This window comes from Rhipicephalus microplus, unplaced genomic scaffold (assembly GCF_043290135.1).
Source record: "Rhipicephalus microplus isolate Deutch F79 unplaced genomic scaffold, USDA_Rmic scaffold_15, whole genome shotgun sequence".
Lineage (NCBI taxonomy): Eukaryota > Metazoa > Arthropoda > Arachnida > Ixodida > Ixodidae > Rhipicephalus > Rhipicephalus microplus.
In genome coordinates, this window is record NW_027464588.1 from 6104411 (window position 1) to 6121389 (window position 16979).

Sequence of the window (16979 nt, forward strand, 5' to 3'; positions counted from 1 at the left end):
GCATATGAAGCAAGCGCTTTACAATGGCGCCATGCAGTCGATGTAGTTTACGAACATACGCATAAGTGTCTGCATGGTGGGGAAGCAGGAGAGGGACGGACGTCTGTCAAAGTCACTTGAGAGGGCAGGGGGCGCAAAGTTGGCCTAATACATCAGCATTAAGGGGTATTTGCACTTTGCTTTCGCCCCCCCCCCCATCCGGTTTTTAAAATGAAACAATGCTCACACTTATAATGATGATATTGTACGTTCTTCGTTGACACAGGGAACTTTCAGGTTTACTTTGAAAGACGCGTTCATCGATATAACCGTGCTGGGGAACTTGACTGACCATGGATGCCGCACTTCGTCAGCGAGACAATATATGCATACGCTATTCATCAGTGGCGCTGCGAAGGGGTTAGGTGATATATGGTACCAACCTGAGAAAAAAAAACATGATTTATGCCTCCCTTAAAGGAATCGAGAAAACACAAAAGTAAAGCGTGTCTTTACAAAAGTAGTCTAATGTACGATATTGTCACGGGGTCGTGACGTGGCCGAAGACAGGAGACTTCGTGTTGGGATTTAACTGTTTATTTGGGCGAACCTGTGCCCGGTAAACGGAAAGTCCAATTACGGCAGCAGTCTCGCACAGATAGCAGTCTCGGACTGATAGCGGCGAGCGGAGCGTCGGCCTTCGATCAACAACTGACAAGCGGAGAAGCGCGTCGGCATTTATACTCTTGCCGTCGAATGTTCTAGCGGTATCTCTGGTGGTGGTGTAGGATCCAGAACAATCTGTACCGTTCGCACAGTGGTCGTGATCTTATTGAAATGATCTACTACAGTACGGAACCTTCTCAAAAACTGCAGGCGCGGTTTCCGCTGAGATTCGTGTGGTGTTTTGGGACGAGAACAAAAACTTGGGAATTGGAACGTGGCAATATAAAAGAGCAATGTCTAATAATGTTACACAGCTAGATTTTTTCTTAACGAGGATGCATTCACAATAACACTTAGTCATTATTCTACCTCTCGCAGACTAACGTCAATTATTAAAAAATAATAAAACCTCTGTGATCACAGATGCGTGTGGCAGCTGTAGTAGTTACCCAATGGGCATTTAAACACCGATGGACGTTCACTGGACAACCGCTTCCGGATGTCTCGGTCGTCCACTGTTCGTCCGCAAATCACCGATCGGCATCCAGCGGACATCCGCAGGACTGTAAGGCGCACACTAACAGTGAGTGTGTTACCAGAGAAAGCGATGCGGCAGCCAGAAGAGCGTGACTCATTGGAAGCCGAACTTGGCATAAGGTCGCCCTGTTGTGGCATATTACAGTTATTAAACCCTACTGCCTGACCAGAAGTAAACACAAGATGCGTCGTGTGTTCCCTTTAGCCCGCCGCGATCATTCGTGGGACTAACGAAAGTGGGTAACGTGTAGCCATATCGTGGCGGAAGAAGAGCATTCCAGAGGTTGCACAGCTTTGTTTGGTTTGAATGGATGCTATGAACGATGTCAATGCTCGTGGTAAGGCCGCCTACAGGTGAAGTGTTAAGACGTCAACAAAGTTGCTGTTCTGCTACTGAAAACACGATAAATGGGACGGACGCTTAGAAAGTAACCTTAGAAGGAACTTATAACAGGAACTACTTCATGGATTACTGCGCTTTGTCAACAAAGCTCTGAGAGGACAGTGGATGATATAAAAGCCATATTTTTATAGCGTACAAAGTATGTGGTTTTGTTCAAAGCCACATGATGTTTACAGTATTTGTATAATAATGGTACAGGTAGGTCATTTATTTTTCGGAGTTACGGGTGAACGAGATGGCACCAGCCCAACAACAACCAGCAACCGTCGTTGTTCTTCAGTTTCATGTATTAAAGCTGCGACAGCTGTTCTGTATCAACCCTCCCCCTCCCCCCCGCGGCATAAGCTCCGTTTCAGTGCTTGATCTACATGCATGCAGTCGAAGGATGGTGATAAGGCTTGAGTCAAGCTATGTGCATGATGTTGCTCGAAGCGGACGATGACAAACGTCGATCGGCTGGAACGATGTCTTATGTAACGTCAGTCACCTGGCAAACGACACGTTATGGTCCAGTTTAGCGAGCAGTTTTTGAGAGACCAACGCGCCGAGTGGGTGACAACAGAAGGACAAGAGAACACGGTGAAAAGTGCACGTTTTTACGATGAGAATCGTCGAGCTGCCTTTGGTGCACCTGTGAGGCCTTTAGACGGTTGCAGGTGAACTGGCGTGCGTTGTCGGCTCGCGCGATGGTTTCACCGGCATATTGAGTTAGGGAGGGCAGCAAGGTGTCAAAGCGTCGTAAACAAGAGGCCATTTGGCCGTATAGAAGATCCCCATTAGCGAGGGGGGGTCATTTTTTTCTTTTTATGTGTGTGCTCTACACGGCGCCTTGCGATATTCTTCAGTGGTGCTTGATGGATCGACAGCATTCAGGCACCACACAGAATCTTTAATCCCATTTCGCAGTGGTCGCGCCGCTGAAAGTTGCTTATCACTAATCTTATCTTGCGCCATACGTGTTCAAGTTTCCAGGTTCCTTGCTGATGAACATCATTTTGCGCGTGTAGTGGCCGAAATAGCAGAGAAGCTGTCTTCGCTTCAACAGCAAAATGGTATCGGTAATATCACACGCACTCGTTTTTATCTGTACATCGTTCCATTCATATTTATATGTTTACGAATTGTCACTTGTTCAGCCTACCGAAACTATGGCACCGCACCGGGAGCGTTGGCGGAATATTTTTTTAAGGGGGGAGGGGGACAAGAGCTCGGGGAAAGCACCTGCCTCTCTTGAAGTGGGGCATGAACTTGTGGTCGCGTGTGATTTCACGATGCCATGGTAAATATAGATTGTTTGCAATACGGGGGTGTTCAGGGGCTTAATGTGCCACGGCTACACTGCTGCCACTGACCTTACTATGTTAAATGGTAAGTTGGTGCGTAGTCATTTTTGGAACAGACAAAAAAAGGTGACAAAAAAAAAAAATTAAACAGTGCTATGTGCCTTCCCTCCAACTTCGTCTTCGTTTCTTGCGCGCTTTTTCCTGCAAAATATCAATAGAGACCCAGAATAATATACGAAGTGCAGTGTCTAAGAACAAAAACACCAAAGGTAAATTTAGAAAAGTGGCATTTTATTGTACAAACACTTGCACTTTACTACAAGCAGCACTCACAGTACAACTACAACGTCTAGCACAGACTGTGGTCGTCGAAAATCAAGCACATGAATACGAAGACTGCTACGACCTAGCGCTTCACACGCAACACAGAATCTTGTCACAATCTCGTCACGTACGCCGTCACTTTCCGAAAAACAGTAGCACATATCGAGGGACGCGTATGTGCACGGGGATGCGGGTTTGCGCGAATGATGATACAGGTTTTATATCTACTCATGAACTCTGAGAACACACATGGGTAACTTTAACGCTTGAGATTTACGCTTGAGATTTAAGAAAACCTGCCATATACAGCGTTTATCGAATCAATTTGAACAGTAAATGTCAGGGTCCCAGCTGCAATCGGACTCTAGCATTCAGCGTGGCAACGAAGTATCTTACACAGAGCCACATCAGGTGTCGAGTATACTTTTTCAAATAGGCCCTAAGGTTCGTGTAGCGTCAATTGTGGGTGCAGTACTGGCTATTCCCTTTTATACATATGTACTCCTATAATACAGCCGTGATGTCGGGTTAACGTTAATTGGGTGCACGTTAAAGAACCCCAGGTGGTCGAAATTTCCGCAGCCCTCCACTACGGCGTCTCTCATAATCATATGGTGGTTTTGGGACGTTAAACCCCACAAACCAATCAATCAACGTAAATTGTAGTCAGCCGCCATCCGCTGAACTTGATTTGTGTAGCAGTGTTGAGATAGATCATCCTCGCGCGCACCAGCACAAACACCAGCGCTTCATATCAGCTTACCATCTTCTGGTTTTGCTAAGATCCATGTTGCTTTTGGCACTACTGTAAACAACTGCTAGTATGAAACTTTTGCGGCTGTTTAACGTATGTGTGAGCGTATATTTGTACATATATTTACCGCTGCTTGATAACGTCTTGGTCAATAAAAGAACTAAAACGTATTCCCCTTCCGCCTGCATACTTCGCATAACACCGATTCGTCAGGTACGTCGGATCTGCCTATTTTTTTAAAGACAGAGCATAGACACCAAAATACGACACACATCACAATGTATGTCTGTTCTCTGCGCCATTATACAATATATGGTTTTCTTCTTTATATAGGTTTGAGAGTGGTCACATCAAAACTCTAAGAGAGTTTAACCTTGAGTTCACAGAATAACGCCACATTAGTTTATTGGAAAGCTCCGGGAAGAAAAATGGATCTTAAACGAATTCCTGGTTTTGCAATTCAGATTGTTGGCTATACGGCGTCCCACTGTAAGCAGACCTCACGTGCTCGTATAACTTGCGGATGATGTCGATTTCATCGATCACGGCGTTTGTTACCATATTGATGAAGGCCAACACGATGACGGCGATGAGACAGACGCCGCCAATGATCATGACGTGCTCCTTCAGAAAGCGATTAGCTGCGTCCGGGCAGCTCCCCGTGTGCACTCGGAACCAAGCCTCGTGGTCGGGCAGGTTCAGCACATCGCGTCCGCAGAAGATGCCCGTGTAACTGGAGTCCGCGCGGCAGCACGATGGCGGCACCGAGCAGCGCTCGTGGCTCGGGTTGGACAGGTTACAGTGGAAGTAGCTGCTGAAACAAGATGTTTTAAGAACTAGTATACTGAGTGCAACACAACCGCGTCAAGCTATTCTTACACCGAAGCTCTGTACTTCTAGCGCCGCAATGAGTTTGTCTCCATTGGCAAAAACAAACAAACAAAATGCTCAGCCCCTAAATTACCACAATGATCGCTCTAGCGTCATTTTCTGTTACTAGATGCACTAGCTCATGGCGTTTTCACCTCGAACGCTGAGCAAAATAATTCGAACAAGTGTATAGATTAGTCGATGAACTCGTTAGCTTTAGACTAATGTGTAAATGCAACGTCATGAATAAATTTTATTCTGTGGGTAGTTTAGGGGCCAAACAGCATATAAAACATTAAATACAATTGGTGTATTTTGCTTTTTTCTTGAGGACCTTCCACGGAAAAATTTTGTTCTTTTTGTCTGTACTTTTGTCTGTTTGTCCGCCCTAACGATACCTCAAACGGCACCAAACGGCCAACCCCATTCGCAGCGCCCACCAATATTGCTTAATGTTTAGCGTTCATGTTTGTGCGATCAATTGAATAGCAATTATTGCGTACATCTGAGGCGCCATAACAACACTTCAAAGTTTTGTATGTCTGCTTTATACTAAAAGAGGCACAACACAAGTTAGCGTTTATGGCGCTGCGCCGAAAGTGCAACGTGATGCTCAAAAAGGTATTTCCAACGCTTTGCTACGACGTCATGGTGGTGGCACCTGCCCGTCGCTTTGCGTTCTACACCTTATCACCTCCAGGTCTGGCGTGCACCTTTATCCGCGGGCTGCACGCCTTCCTTTTCGAAGAATGCGTTGGGCCAGATGGCGCTCGTGTCTAACGTGCCTCGATGCGCTTATTTGCCTCCGCTGCACGCTCAAAGCACTCTAACGTAGCACCTCCAGAATAACCTTCTCATATTTTCTTGTGCAGAACATCAAATGAACGTTTTGTTCACTCTCTCCAGACGCAAGACTATCGTCTTTCGACTACAATTGCGGTGTAACACGCATATTTGAAAACAATTTTTGCAAAAGACATACAGCATATAGAGCTCACTGTTCATTTTTACGAATAAAACTATGTGACAATCATCAGAATCACGCACTGGATAGCAAGGTGCCTGGAAACAATGGGAACACACACCCCATCAGACGCGTTCTCGTTGTCGTAGCTGCTTTGCCCTCCAGAGGTGGGCTTTGAATGTCGTCATAGCACCCTGCCTTCAAATGATGTAGCTGCGCTGAAGGCACGTAGTGATACTGCACCCTCACTCTCTGAGCAGAGCTTGGCTGAGCTACGAGATGACATTAAGCATTTTGTAGTTGAACGTAAATTTGATGATGAGCTGAGCAAAACAGCAAGCATTGTTTACACCAAAGAGAAGATTGAAAAAGAAATCAAGCATTTTGGCCAAGTGGTTCATGTGAGGAACCCATATATATCTCGGAGACTGTCATTGTCTTCCGTTGCAAGCTCCAGCTTCCATGATTCTGGTTACCATCAATCAGTCACATCCAGTCCAGTTTACAAGAGTAAGTATTATTCACATGGCGCTGACGTCCATCCGCCTGCTATTCACCTCGCGGTTGCGGAGCCTTCACCCTCCCCGATGTCCGAAGGCGACTGTCGACCAACCTCAGTGTTCTGCACGTCCTGCCGGCAACGACCACCATCGTCCTCGCAGTTTCCCGCAGCTGAGGTTGAGGCCGCCAGCCATCAACCACGGCCAGGCTTCCAAGACGCTGCGACTGTGACTGACGCGCTTGAGGGCGACGTGCCCGGTCCGCTTCGGACGGGGCTCACCGGGCATGCAGCGCCTGCGGTGTGGCAGTCTGGGGGGTGTTGGCTGGAGGCGGCCATCAATTGTGCAGACCTGCACGACGGCCCTCGTGCGCGGACTGCCGGAGGTCATTGCACGAGCACAGGTGTCCCGTCCAGTGCTCCGGGCGAGCCCACGCTGGAGGGGTTCAACCACCGTCATTCCCCGGAGCCTTTGCCTCCGGACGGCAACGGCCAGACGTGTGTCCACAATGCCAGCTCGTGTGTCACAACTGCGACGGCGCTCACGCCTTATGCGTGTCTGCCACCCGTTGCCCTACGTCGGCGACGACGGCGTGCTTGGCGTCACACATTGCGGCAACTTTTGGGCCGCCCTGCTGCGCGGCCACGGGTTGCGGTCACGGCCCTGAATACTAACCCACACCCAAAGGAGCTTCGTCCCTAAAATAGAATTTATTTTGTCTGTTTCGAGGTACGTGAGCTCGCAAACTCTTCCTCCTCGTCTGCGAAGGAGAACTGCTCGGCCGGGAAGAGACAAGCCAATGAAAGGAGCATAGCAATAGAAAATAGCAAAACAAGCACGGTCCCTTTTTTGAAGAATATACGCGTGTGACGTCGTTGATACGACCCCGTTTCGAAAAATTTTGTCGGGTACGCGTGCTGCGAAGATTCGTACACAGCTCGAACACCACAAATAAATGTTGGCATTGGGGTGGTTAGGGGGCTCTTTGGAATATTTTTTTGCCGAAAAATTGGCAGACCCCACGTACAGTGGAAATCCATAATATTCCAAGCGCGAATGAGAAATGTTATGTCATTTTAAGATCAGCACAATGTTACAAAGTGGAGGTGAATGATGCTGTACATGACTTCCGTTTTATGACTATAATGTTTGGACGTGTCGTTTACCTTTGTCATAAATTTAAGTCACGTGATACCGAAATTATTATGTGTGGAGCTAGCGAAACAGCCGTCAGAATGCCATGAGCGTGGATTGTTGCAATGTTCTTAGGTGACTCGTGTGTCAAGATTATCATGTTTGCACCAGTCATATATTTTGCCATCCAATGATGACACGTAACACCAAATTTGGTATATGTGGAGTTAGTAAAACAGCCGTGAGCGCATCCTGAAGGGCCCAATTTACTCCAATGTAGCGTTGAAGCGCGCGCACGCTGGGCACAGTGACGCTACGTTAGCAAAACACGAGCACTCTTTAGTGTGACGCTAGGCGCGACCGGAGCGACTAGCGTCCGGCGAGAAATGTGACACACTGCATTTCGCGTCGATGCGTTACCCAGACAACACTGCGTTTACTTCTTTTTGTGACAGAGGGACGCCCGACGCGCTGAAATGTGCATGCGTCAAAGCAACGCAGTGCGGCGCGCGCCTGCGAATATATGGCAGGACCGGCGCCTGGCGTGGCAACACCGGCGTGGCGCGATGAAATGAACGCCGACGACCACGCGCACCGCTTCACCTCGAAATGTACTGGCGCCTTGACTTTGGCATGTAGTCATGTATTCACATGACAGACATCTCCTGATTATTATGTTTGAATGTGTAATTTACCTATGTCGTCCGCCTGCGTTGCGTAATGCGGTGTTTGGTACAAGTGAAGCTAGCGAAACGGCTGCGAGCGCATCATGAGCGTAGGACGTAGTCATGTTGTTATATGACAGGTATTTCACGTTTATCATGTTTGCACCAGTATAATACCTTCATCATCCATTCACGTCCCGTAATGCCAAATTTGGTATAAGTGGAGCTAGCGGAACGGCCACCAGCGCATCATGAGCGTGGCATGTAGTGATGTTGTTACTTGACACCCTTTTCATGTTTATCATGTTTGAACCAGTATAATACCTTCGTCATCCATTAACGTCCCGTAATACAAAAGTTGATATATGTGACGCTAACGAAACGTCCGCGAACGCATCATGAGCGTGGCATGTAGTCATGTTGTTACATGACACGCATATCATAATTTTCTTGTTAAGGTCTGCATCTTGTGTTCGCCACGAAATCATCCCATGCCATGCCAGTTTTGCTACATGCCATGTGAACGAAACCACCGCAAGAGCTTCAGGGCCATGAAAGGTAAATCTTGACATTCATAACAAATACGTTAAGATTTTCAAGTTATAGCTAGTCAAATGTGTTCTTCATACAGTCATGTTATGCCATACCAAATTTGGTATTAGTACCATTATCAAAACGGCCAGAAGAGCTAAACGTCGTAGGCGGCTATATAGATAGATAGATATATAGATAGATAGATAGATAAATAGATAGATAGATAGATAGATAGATAGATAGATAGATAGATAGATAGATAGATAGATAGATAGATACGCTCAAAGTCGCAGAAATTCGCTAAGAAATTCTTTGCACTTAAAACCAGTAATTGTTTGGCATACTGGCAGGATGTATAAAAATACTCTTGTTATATAACTAAAAAGAAACTTGAATACAATGACTTGGTATATCTTCGTTCAAGACGTATCATTTACATTAAATGGGTGAGTCCTACGCATTGGCGTAGCGGTTACGGTTCTCCGCTGCTGGCCTGGAGGCCGAAGAACTCAATTCCGACCGCAGCGTTTCCGACCACAGAGTGCACATTAAAAAACACCAGATGGTCGAAATTTCCGGAGCATCCTATCACTGCAGCAGCCCCTATTGTCACAGGGCACTTTTTGGATAGAATGTGTGTTATAACCAAAAGCTAATTATTAAAAAATTGTTACCTAATATGAATAGAATTATTTGGAGTGGTCGTCGTAGCTTTGGACAAAGGTCTTTGGATATTAACGCAGGAACACGCGATCGTTGACACATAATCATTTGCGACGAAATTTTACAAGCCAGGTTAGTGCTTGAAGCCGGACACACCGATTCCGTAGTTCGTGTGGTACTTCTAGTAGCAGTTTTGTTACCCTGCACAGGGACGATCCGCCTTATGTTTTGTAAGAAGTGCATTTGCATGTAGCTCATTTTTTAAGAATGCTATCACGTGGATAGTTTTAGTTGGAATTAAAAGGTCATCCCATATTATGATGTCCTTCACGCGTTATCGATGCATTGAAGTACATTATTGAGTGGTTAACGCATTTTCATTTTTTGAATAGATGAAATTTGGCCTATATATTTCATGCAAAAAAGCTGAAAAGGGTAACTATGTGACAAGTTCTCTATTGCAAGATATATTTGTCGAGGACAACAAGCGAAATGATTCCCCGATTTTTCTGTTGTCATTGTGTCACCGATAAAGCTCAGACAGCTACATTTTCTTACCAGGAACAAAAAATACCAGAACACCCAGCACGAAGTTGATGAGAATCAGGAGAGTGAGTGCGTGGGAGTACATATTGAGCAGGAAGGTGTTCTCGCGCAGTGCCCCAACGCACCCACAAGAGCTGACCGTGAACAGGGCGAGCTCGAATGAAAAGAGCAGCACCTCCAGGTGCAACAGTAACGTGCCGGGAAAGTCCACGTTTTCCAAGATGCGCTCGTCCTCCTCAAACTCCCACGATTCCACCAGAAACTCCCACGATTCCCACGATTCCCCGGCCAGCATGAAGAACGCCCCCACGAACCACAGGAGACAATTGAGAAGCAGCAGCGGGCATCGCACCTTCAAAGACAAGAAACCGGATTTCAATCAGTCACTCACGTCAGCGTTCTATAGGCCGCCATTATAATAGCCGATCTTAGGAACTCATAAATTGAGGAATTTAAAGCGACGTTTTTTCGAACTACTCCTGGCAGATGCAGTACGAAACAATACAATACGATACAATATATTTATTTCTTCGAATATAAGAAATATGGGGTATACTAGTGGTTAAGAGCTGTTGGAAAAAAAAACACAGCCTATCCATGGAGTGCAAGATAATGAGTGAGTGGGGCAATGAAGCATCCGTCAGTCCGTCAGTCCATCTATGCTTCCTTTCGTCCATTCATGCTTGCTTCCTTCCACCCGTGTGTCTGTCTGTGCGACCGTCCTTGCGACCGTCCGTGCATCTGATCATACGTCCGTCCACGCGTCCGTTCGTCTGTCCGTGAATCTGTTCGTCCGTGCATCCTTCCTTCAGTACGTCCATGCGTCCGTCAATTTTTGCGTGTATTCATGCTTCCATCTGTGCGTCCATTCATGCGTCCATACGCGCTTTCATTCGTGAGTCCGTCCCTGCGTTCGTCCATGCGTCCATCCATGCATTCGCCCATCTGTCTGTCTATCCTTCCATCCGCCCGTGCATTTGTTTGTCTGTAAGTGCCACCATTTCGTACCTTTTCGTCGTGTATTGATCATATTGAAGTACTGTCATCCAGAGGACCGTCCAAGGACTGAACGAGAGGTGGCACGGCCGGACTAGAGGAGCGGCACCCGCGCACTGTCTTAGGCCTGGTCTTTGTGTCTAGTTCTCACCTTTCACTGCCGCTAGTTCAGCACTTCCTTGGCATCTTGGAACGCCAGCTGCCGTAAGCGCCACCCGCACGGATTAGACACCTTTGACTAAATTCTTAAAACGTGATCCAGTCAACGTGTGTGCAGTGCGAGCAGTAGTTTTTTTCTCTTTTTAAGAGCGAAGCTTTTTATAACGACACGCGTTCGTCCTTCGTAGCCCTTGTAGTGTGTAACAAGTATAACATTTTGACCTCCAAGGTGGTTCCAGTGAAATATTTCTTCTGTGCGTTGTTGAACAATAAAAAATAGAGCTCAATGTACATGACAATGGCGGCTAATGGACAATGAGAGACAGGAGCATTCGGCTTTTAGTTAACGCGCACACTACGATCCACATTCATTGGCATCCACGATCCATTGGCATGTACATTGAACAATATAACTGACAAGAAAGGGTTGCTATGTTATACTCGCTGGGTATAACCTTCTTATTTTTAGAAAGGTTTAGCGAGCGTTGAGCCGCAGCGCCATGAATACAATGAACTAGTATATATTATGAACTCGAGGTGGTTGAAGGTGCGAAGTAGATACGAAGCGCAAGCCGTAAGAAAGTTAAAGTCGAATTCTTTTGTCTCTCATTTCCCATTAGCAGCCATTGGCTTGTACATTAGGCACTAACCGGCAGGATAAGGTTGCTACGTTATATTCGCTGTGCGTAACCTCCTTGGTTTAAGAAAGGTTTAGCGAGCGTTGGGCCGGAGTGCCATGAACACAGTGAACTAGTATATACTATGGACTCGAGGTGGTGAAAGGTAAGAAGGAGACCCGAAGCGCAAGCCGTGAGAAAGAATGCGTGTGCCAACTTTCGTTTAGTCCTTGGAATGTCTGCTGAATAGCGGTGCTTCTATAGGGGGAATATATGATGAAAAGATGCGTGATGGTGGTACTTGGAGCGTTGAAAAGATGGACGAACGGACACACAGACAGATGTATGGATGGACGCATGAACAGACGCAGGGGCGGATGCATGGACGAACGCAGGGACGGACGCACGATCAGACGCACGCGCGGAAGGGCGGATGGACGCATGGACAGACGGAAGCAAGAACAAATGGACGGACGAATGCTTCTTCCCACTCTCCATCATTCATCCGTGGATATGCTGCCAATTTTTTTCTAAACATACAGTGATGGGGTGATAAGTGAATTCATTAATCCCTGAATTTCTCGTCAATACGGCCTCAACAAGTGTGAGACCCAAAGGACGGCTTTCAGTTCACTCATATATAGTACAGTACCGAGTACTCTAAATCGTTATGTACTTTTTCTAAACACAGTTTCTTGCCTTGGATATGTTCCGTAATTGACAATCTGTTCACTCTTTCGGAACTTATAGCCTAGAAAATACTGACCTGAATTTCGACTATTGGTTCATCAAATATTCTGTCCTAACGGGTACTCTTGAGACACATAATGTCATGCTTCTTTTTGCGCAGAGCGAAATAGTGATGGGCTTGGATGTTTCGTGATATGTAGGTTATAAGAAGGTACGCTGGGTCAAGTGCAAGGTATAGGATAAATAAAAATATTGCTGATATACCTGATGAAGAGATATCCGAAAAGCTCTATTACTTTGATTGATTCTTTGGAGCAGGCTTTTCATTTATTTAAACAAGCAGGAAACTTATGATGGTGATCCCGGAACGGTAAGAATTACAATATTGACCCGCACGTTTATCTATCATATTATTAATGCACCATCGATACCGCGGTAAGTTCACCACTGGATTGACGTCAAGAAGGATCGTTGGGTCAGCTTGCGGGCTGCTGACTGGAGCCGAGGGTCCGCTTGAACGTGAACTTGCACCACCTTCATGCTTGTATGGCCGGGACATGCAGCTGATGAGCTTGGAAAGGACTATGTTTTGTAGTTCACAATATACACGTTCGTGTATGTTCTTCTTCTTCTTCTTATTATTATTCTTCTCTTCATCTCATGGCTCTTACCCAATGCAGGGAATTGTTGTTGTTGTTGTTGTTCTCCTCTGCAAATGGCTCGTACCCAACGGAGGGGATTGGCCGAATATAAGGTGAATTTGCCCGATACTTTCAGCATTGCTTCATTCCTAAAAAACTTTTTGTTATTTATTTATGATTTGAAGTGCAAATTGCGAATTTGCAGAAAAAGAAATAAAGGGAACATATAGAGACCTTAGCTTAGCAAAAAAATTGTTTAGTCGCAGTGATGTATTCCTTAACAGTGGGTAAAACATCCCTGTTGCAGAAACCCAGTGTAAAAGCTTCAAATGAAAGAAAATCAGGCTGTGATAATTGCAAGCTCAGTTTTTGAAGAGGTGGAGCTAGTATGCTTCGCCTGAATAAATCGAAACGGCGATAATATAAGAAAAAGTGACTGATCGTTTCGTCTTGATTACAGTAAATGCCCTTAGGGGAATTCAATAAACCTGCTCTATGCAAGTAGAAATTGAAGGAGGTTACGCGGCAACGAAGTTTTGTGATGATAACTTCCATCATCCTTGAATTAGACAGTTTACTGCGCCAGGGAAATAACAAGTGGTTGTACTACAGAGAAGCCGTCAATGCAGGGTCCGATCAATTTTGCCTGTGCGAAATTGCGCCACCGTAATGTGTACTGCAGGAGGGAAAATAGGAATGATGGGTTTCAAAAGCGATGCCTTCGCAAGAGAATCCGCTATTTTATTTAACAACAATTAGCCGAGTCTTAGGTGAATTTGTTTTTTTATTCGCAATACTACTCGTATATGCTAAGGACAAGCTTCACATCAAATCATTACTGAATAATTATATTTAAAAGTTTAAAAGACTGAAGAATTTAGAAGAAGAAGAAGAAGAATAACTTTATTTATGAAGTCCAGCGAAGTTGATTTGGGGCGGGCCTAGGCGTCGGCCACGAGCCCTTGGGCTCGGGCGGCTTCCTCGGCTCGCTGGACGGCCCACAGTTGTTGTTCGAATGAGGAGCTGAGCAGAGCCCCCTCCCAGCGTGTCCTGCGGTCCGAAACTGCCTCTTCGTGGTTTTCATCGTTGCTTTCATCTAAACTCGAGCATTCCCATAGTATATGTGAATTAGTGACTCGCAAGCAGCGATACGCAACTATGCGAACGGTCGTGTCTCCCGAGAGGCGCTGCGAATCCTAATGACTAACGAAGACAAAATTCGGGAAAAAAATGACACTTTCGTCATATGGACCCCCGCACACACACAAACCCCGCTGGCCGGCAACGAGGCGGCGCACGCGGCGGCTCGAGCACTCACGAACCGAGCCGTTGCGAACGCCGACGCCACCTCGGGCGAAGTTCCACACGGGGGGGAGTGGGAGTGGGGGGACCGCATGACTAGTTACCACGAAATAACGCAGCACTATAAGCTAGAAAGGCGAAAGTACCCTCCGCCACACAACAGGTTAAATAAAAAACAGGCAGTTGCGTGGCGACAACTGCAAACATATACTTATCCGAATCCAGTTCTCTTTAGTCTCTGTTACCCTGATCTGTATTTAACAGAAAAATGCAAGGTTTGCGATGAAAGGGCAACACTTTCACATATACTATGAAGAATTTAGCTCTATATTTTTTAGTCTGACTGATAAATTTCTCTATTCCGTAGTGAACATCCCTGTGACTGTAGCCCAATGTAGAGGTGCCGAATGCTCAAAGCAACCTTCTTAAAACAGCATCTTCTTTTCACCTATGGCCTGTGGCGCATACCTACCGTCGGGGATCGGCCAAGAATTGAGTGGTTTTACGAAACAGTATGAAGTTTCAGAATAATACAAGTCATATAATACAAAGAATACAGATTACCTTGAAAACTGTGATGCTGACCTAATGCACACAGTTAAATAAAAAGAAAACAAGGAAACGAAAATCTATTTAGGTTAGAGTATTACCCTTATTTTTATACGTATAAGGGCCGAACCTCATAAGCGCGAATATGCACGCAACAGCGACGAGCGACGCGACGTAGATCGTCTTCGCGCGATCAGTCGCTAGCACAGGCAAACCTCATTCACGCGACGGCTTCGGCGAGTGAACTCCAGTTTTGCTGGCATGAGGCTGTCTACTCGCACCAAAAAAACCGCGTAGTGTGCGGTATTCAAGTTAAATATAAGATATATATTTGTGTATTGGAACGGAGCGTGTTTATGAATGCCTTGCAACGCACTTTTTATATGCACATGCGTGAACTTTGCATTATTGTTGCGCATACGTGACTGGGGCAGGGTCACGTGCATCATGTAGTCTTTGTCTTTTCCGGTTTTTCGCTATTGGCTGCTTGAGCCCAGCACTTCCGGGTGATGAGCGACGGTTTCCAAATCTGGAGAACCGAGCGATCGCGCGAAAACGAGCACGCGACACGTCGCGCAAACGCCCCTGTTTCGTCGCTCACAGCATCGCTCGTCACTGTCACGTGCATTTTCACGCTTATGAGGTTTGCTCCTGAATGTCCTTGTAGCGGCGAGAGGAGGGAGACGTGAGACGCCGTCGAAGGCGGCCGATGGGGCCGTGCCGATCTCGCCACTTTATTGCAGGCCTGAAGCGAAGCCCGTCGGCTACCAGCGTCCGCCACGCCAGGCGTGTCAGCTCGTTCTAATTCTCGCGCAGCTCGAGCTAGCGCCAGCTGCGCGAGAGACGCGGCGCGGTGATCAAGAAATGATGATGGTGATCATGCACTACAGGGCTCCCCCCCTAGCGCTTTGCGCGATTTGAAGTGTATATAACAAAGAAAGAGATAGAGACTATATACATGAACGACAATCCGCAAGGTGTCCGTTTAGGAAGTCCAGTTTGTCAACGTGTAGTGACCGTCGGGAACCGGTGGGTCTCTGGTGGGCGACACTGGGAGTTGCGCAGAGGACGCAGGAGGAAGTGCCGGGTCGCTGTGGTAGTCGACAAGCGGGTCTCACGGTGACCTGGTCGGACAGGCCGAGAGTGGACCGTGTGTCGCGAGGTCATGACAGGATGGTGGGTGACAATGTTGGCGCTAGGTGCAGAGGACACTATACTGTCGCCTGTCGAGATTAGAGGTCCCGACAGGGCCCCATGATGGTGGTGGTGGTGGTGGTGATGGTGGGCATGCGCCAGTATCTGCGGCTGGGTGAACGTCGGTATCTGCACCAGGGATTGGTGCTGGTCTGTCTGGAACGCACCCAGTGTGGGCTGGGCCAGCATGGTCTGCGTGGGCAGCATGGCCTGCAGCTGTTGCAGCGTCAGTGGCTGTCCAGGGACTATGGCAAGCGAGAGGGGCGACATCATGCATGGCGGTGCCAGAAAGATGTTGGGCCTTGGCCCCAGGTTCTGTGGAATGACAAGCGTCGGGGTGCCAGGCGGTCCTGGATGTCCCCCTTGGGTCCTGGGCCCCGTCTGAGGTCCCAGGGTCAGGCCCGTGGCATGAGGTGGCCGCAGGGCCAGCTGGACACCCTGTATCTGTCCCAGAGAGCTCTGGGTCTGCCCCAGTGCGCCTTGTATCAGAATCGGGCTGTGGCCCGGGCCCGGAATGTACTGGTTCAGCAGGAAAGTGCCGTGCGCAGGTCAAGCCGGAAACATGCCCGGCTGCGCTGCCGCGGGATTCCCGATGAGCAGCGGACTCCCCGTGTTGAGCCCGATCGCGGCTCCGCGCGGCACCGTGGTCGCAGGCTGCGGCGCCGGTACAGGCGCGGGCCGCGGTGTGGCCTTGTGCTGGGCCGCCAGGGGAGACTGGGACCGGGTGGTCGCCGCTGCCGAAGGCGTCGTCATGTTCGCGCTGCCACTCGACAGCTTGGGTAGGATCTGTGGCTGTTTCGGCTGGATGAGCCGGGGCGCACCAGAAGTGCGAGGACTGGGGCTGGCCGAAACCACCTGTGCGACGCCGGGTTTCGACGCAGGTGCCTGCTGCAGCGCCACGGGCAGAGGGGCGACGGTGGCAGTTGCTTTGGTGGTTGCAGGTGTCGACGCCGACGATGAGGGCAGGCTCTGGCTCCGCGAAGGCACGGCGCTGGGGCCCGTCGTAGAC

At 47.7% G+C, this 16979-nt stretch overlaps 1 protein-coding gene across 1 annotated transcript in view; it reads right to left on the reverse strand.

Annotated features, from left to right (window-relative positions):
* The window catches only part of LOC142784738 (tetraspanin-33-like), a 38566-nt gene extending 23162 nt beyond the window's left edge, over window positions 1–15404 (reverse strand). Inside the window, exons 1-4 of the mRNA XM_075883238.1 lie at window positions 15378–15404; window positions 9835–10174; window positions 6338–6452; window positions 4451–4760 (exon numbers count right to left, since the gene is read on the reverse strand). Of these exons, the coding sequence (XP_075739353.1) occupies window positions 4451–4760; window positions 6338–6452; window positions 9835–10174; window positions 15378–15404 (792 nt within the window). The remainder of the gene's footprint in view (window positions 1–4450; window positions 4761–6337; window positions 6453–9834; window positions 10175–15377) is intronic.
* Window positions 15405–16979: the final 1575 nt, after the last annotated feature.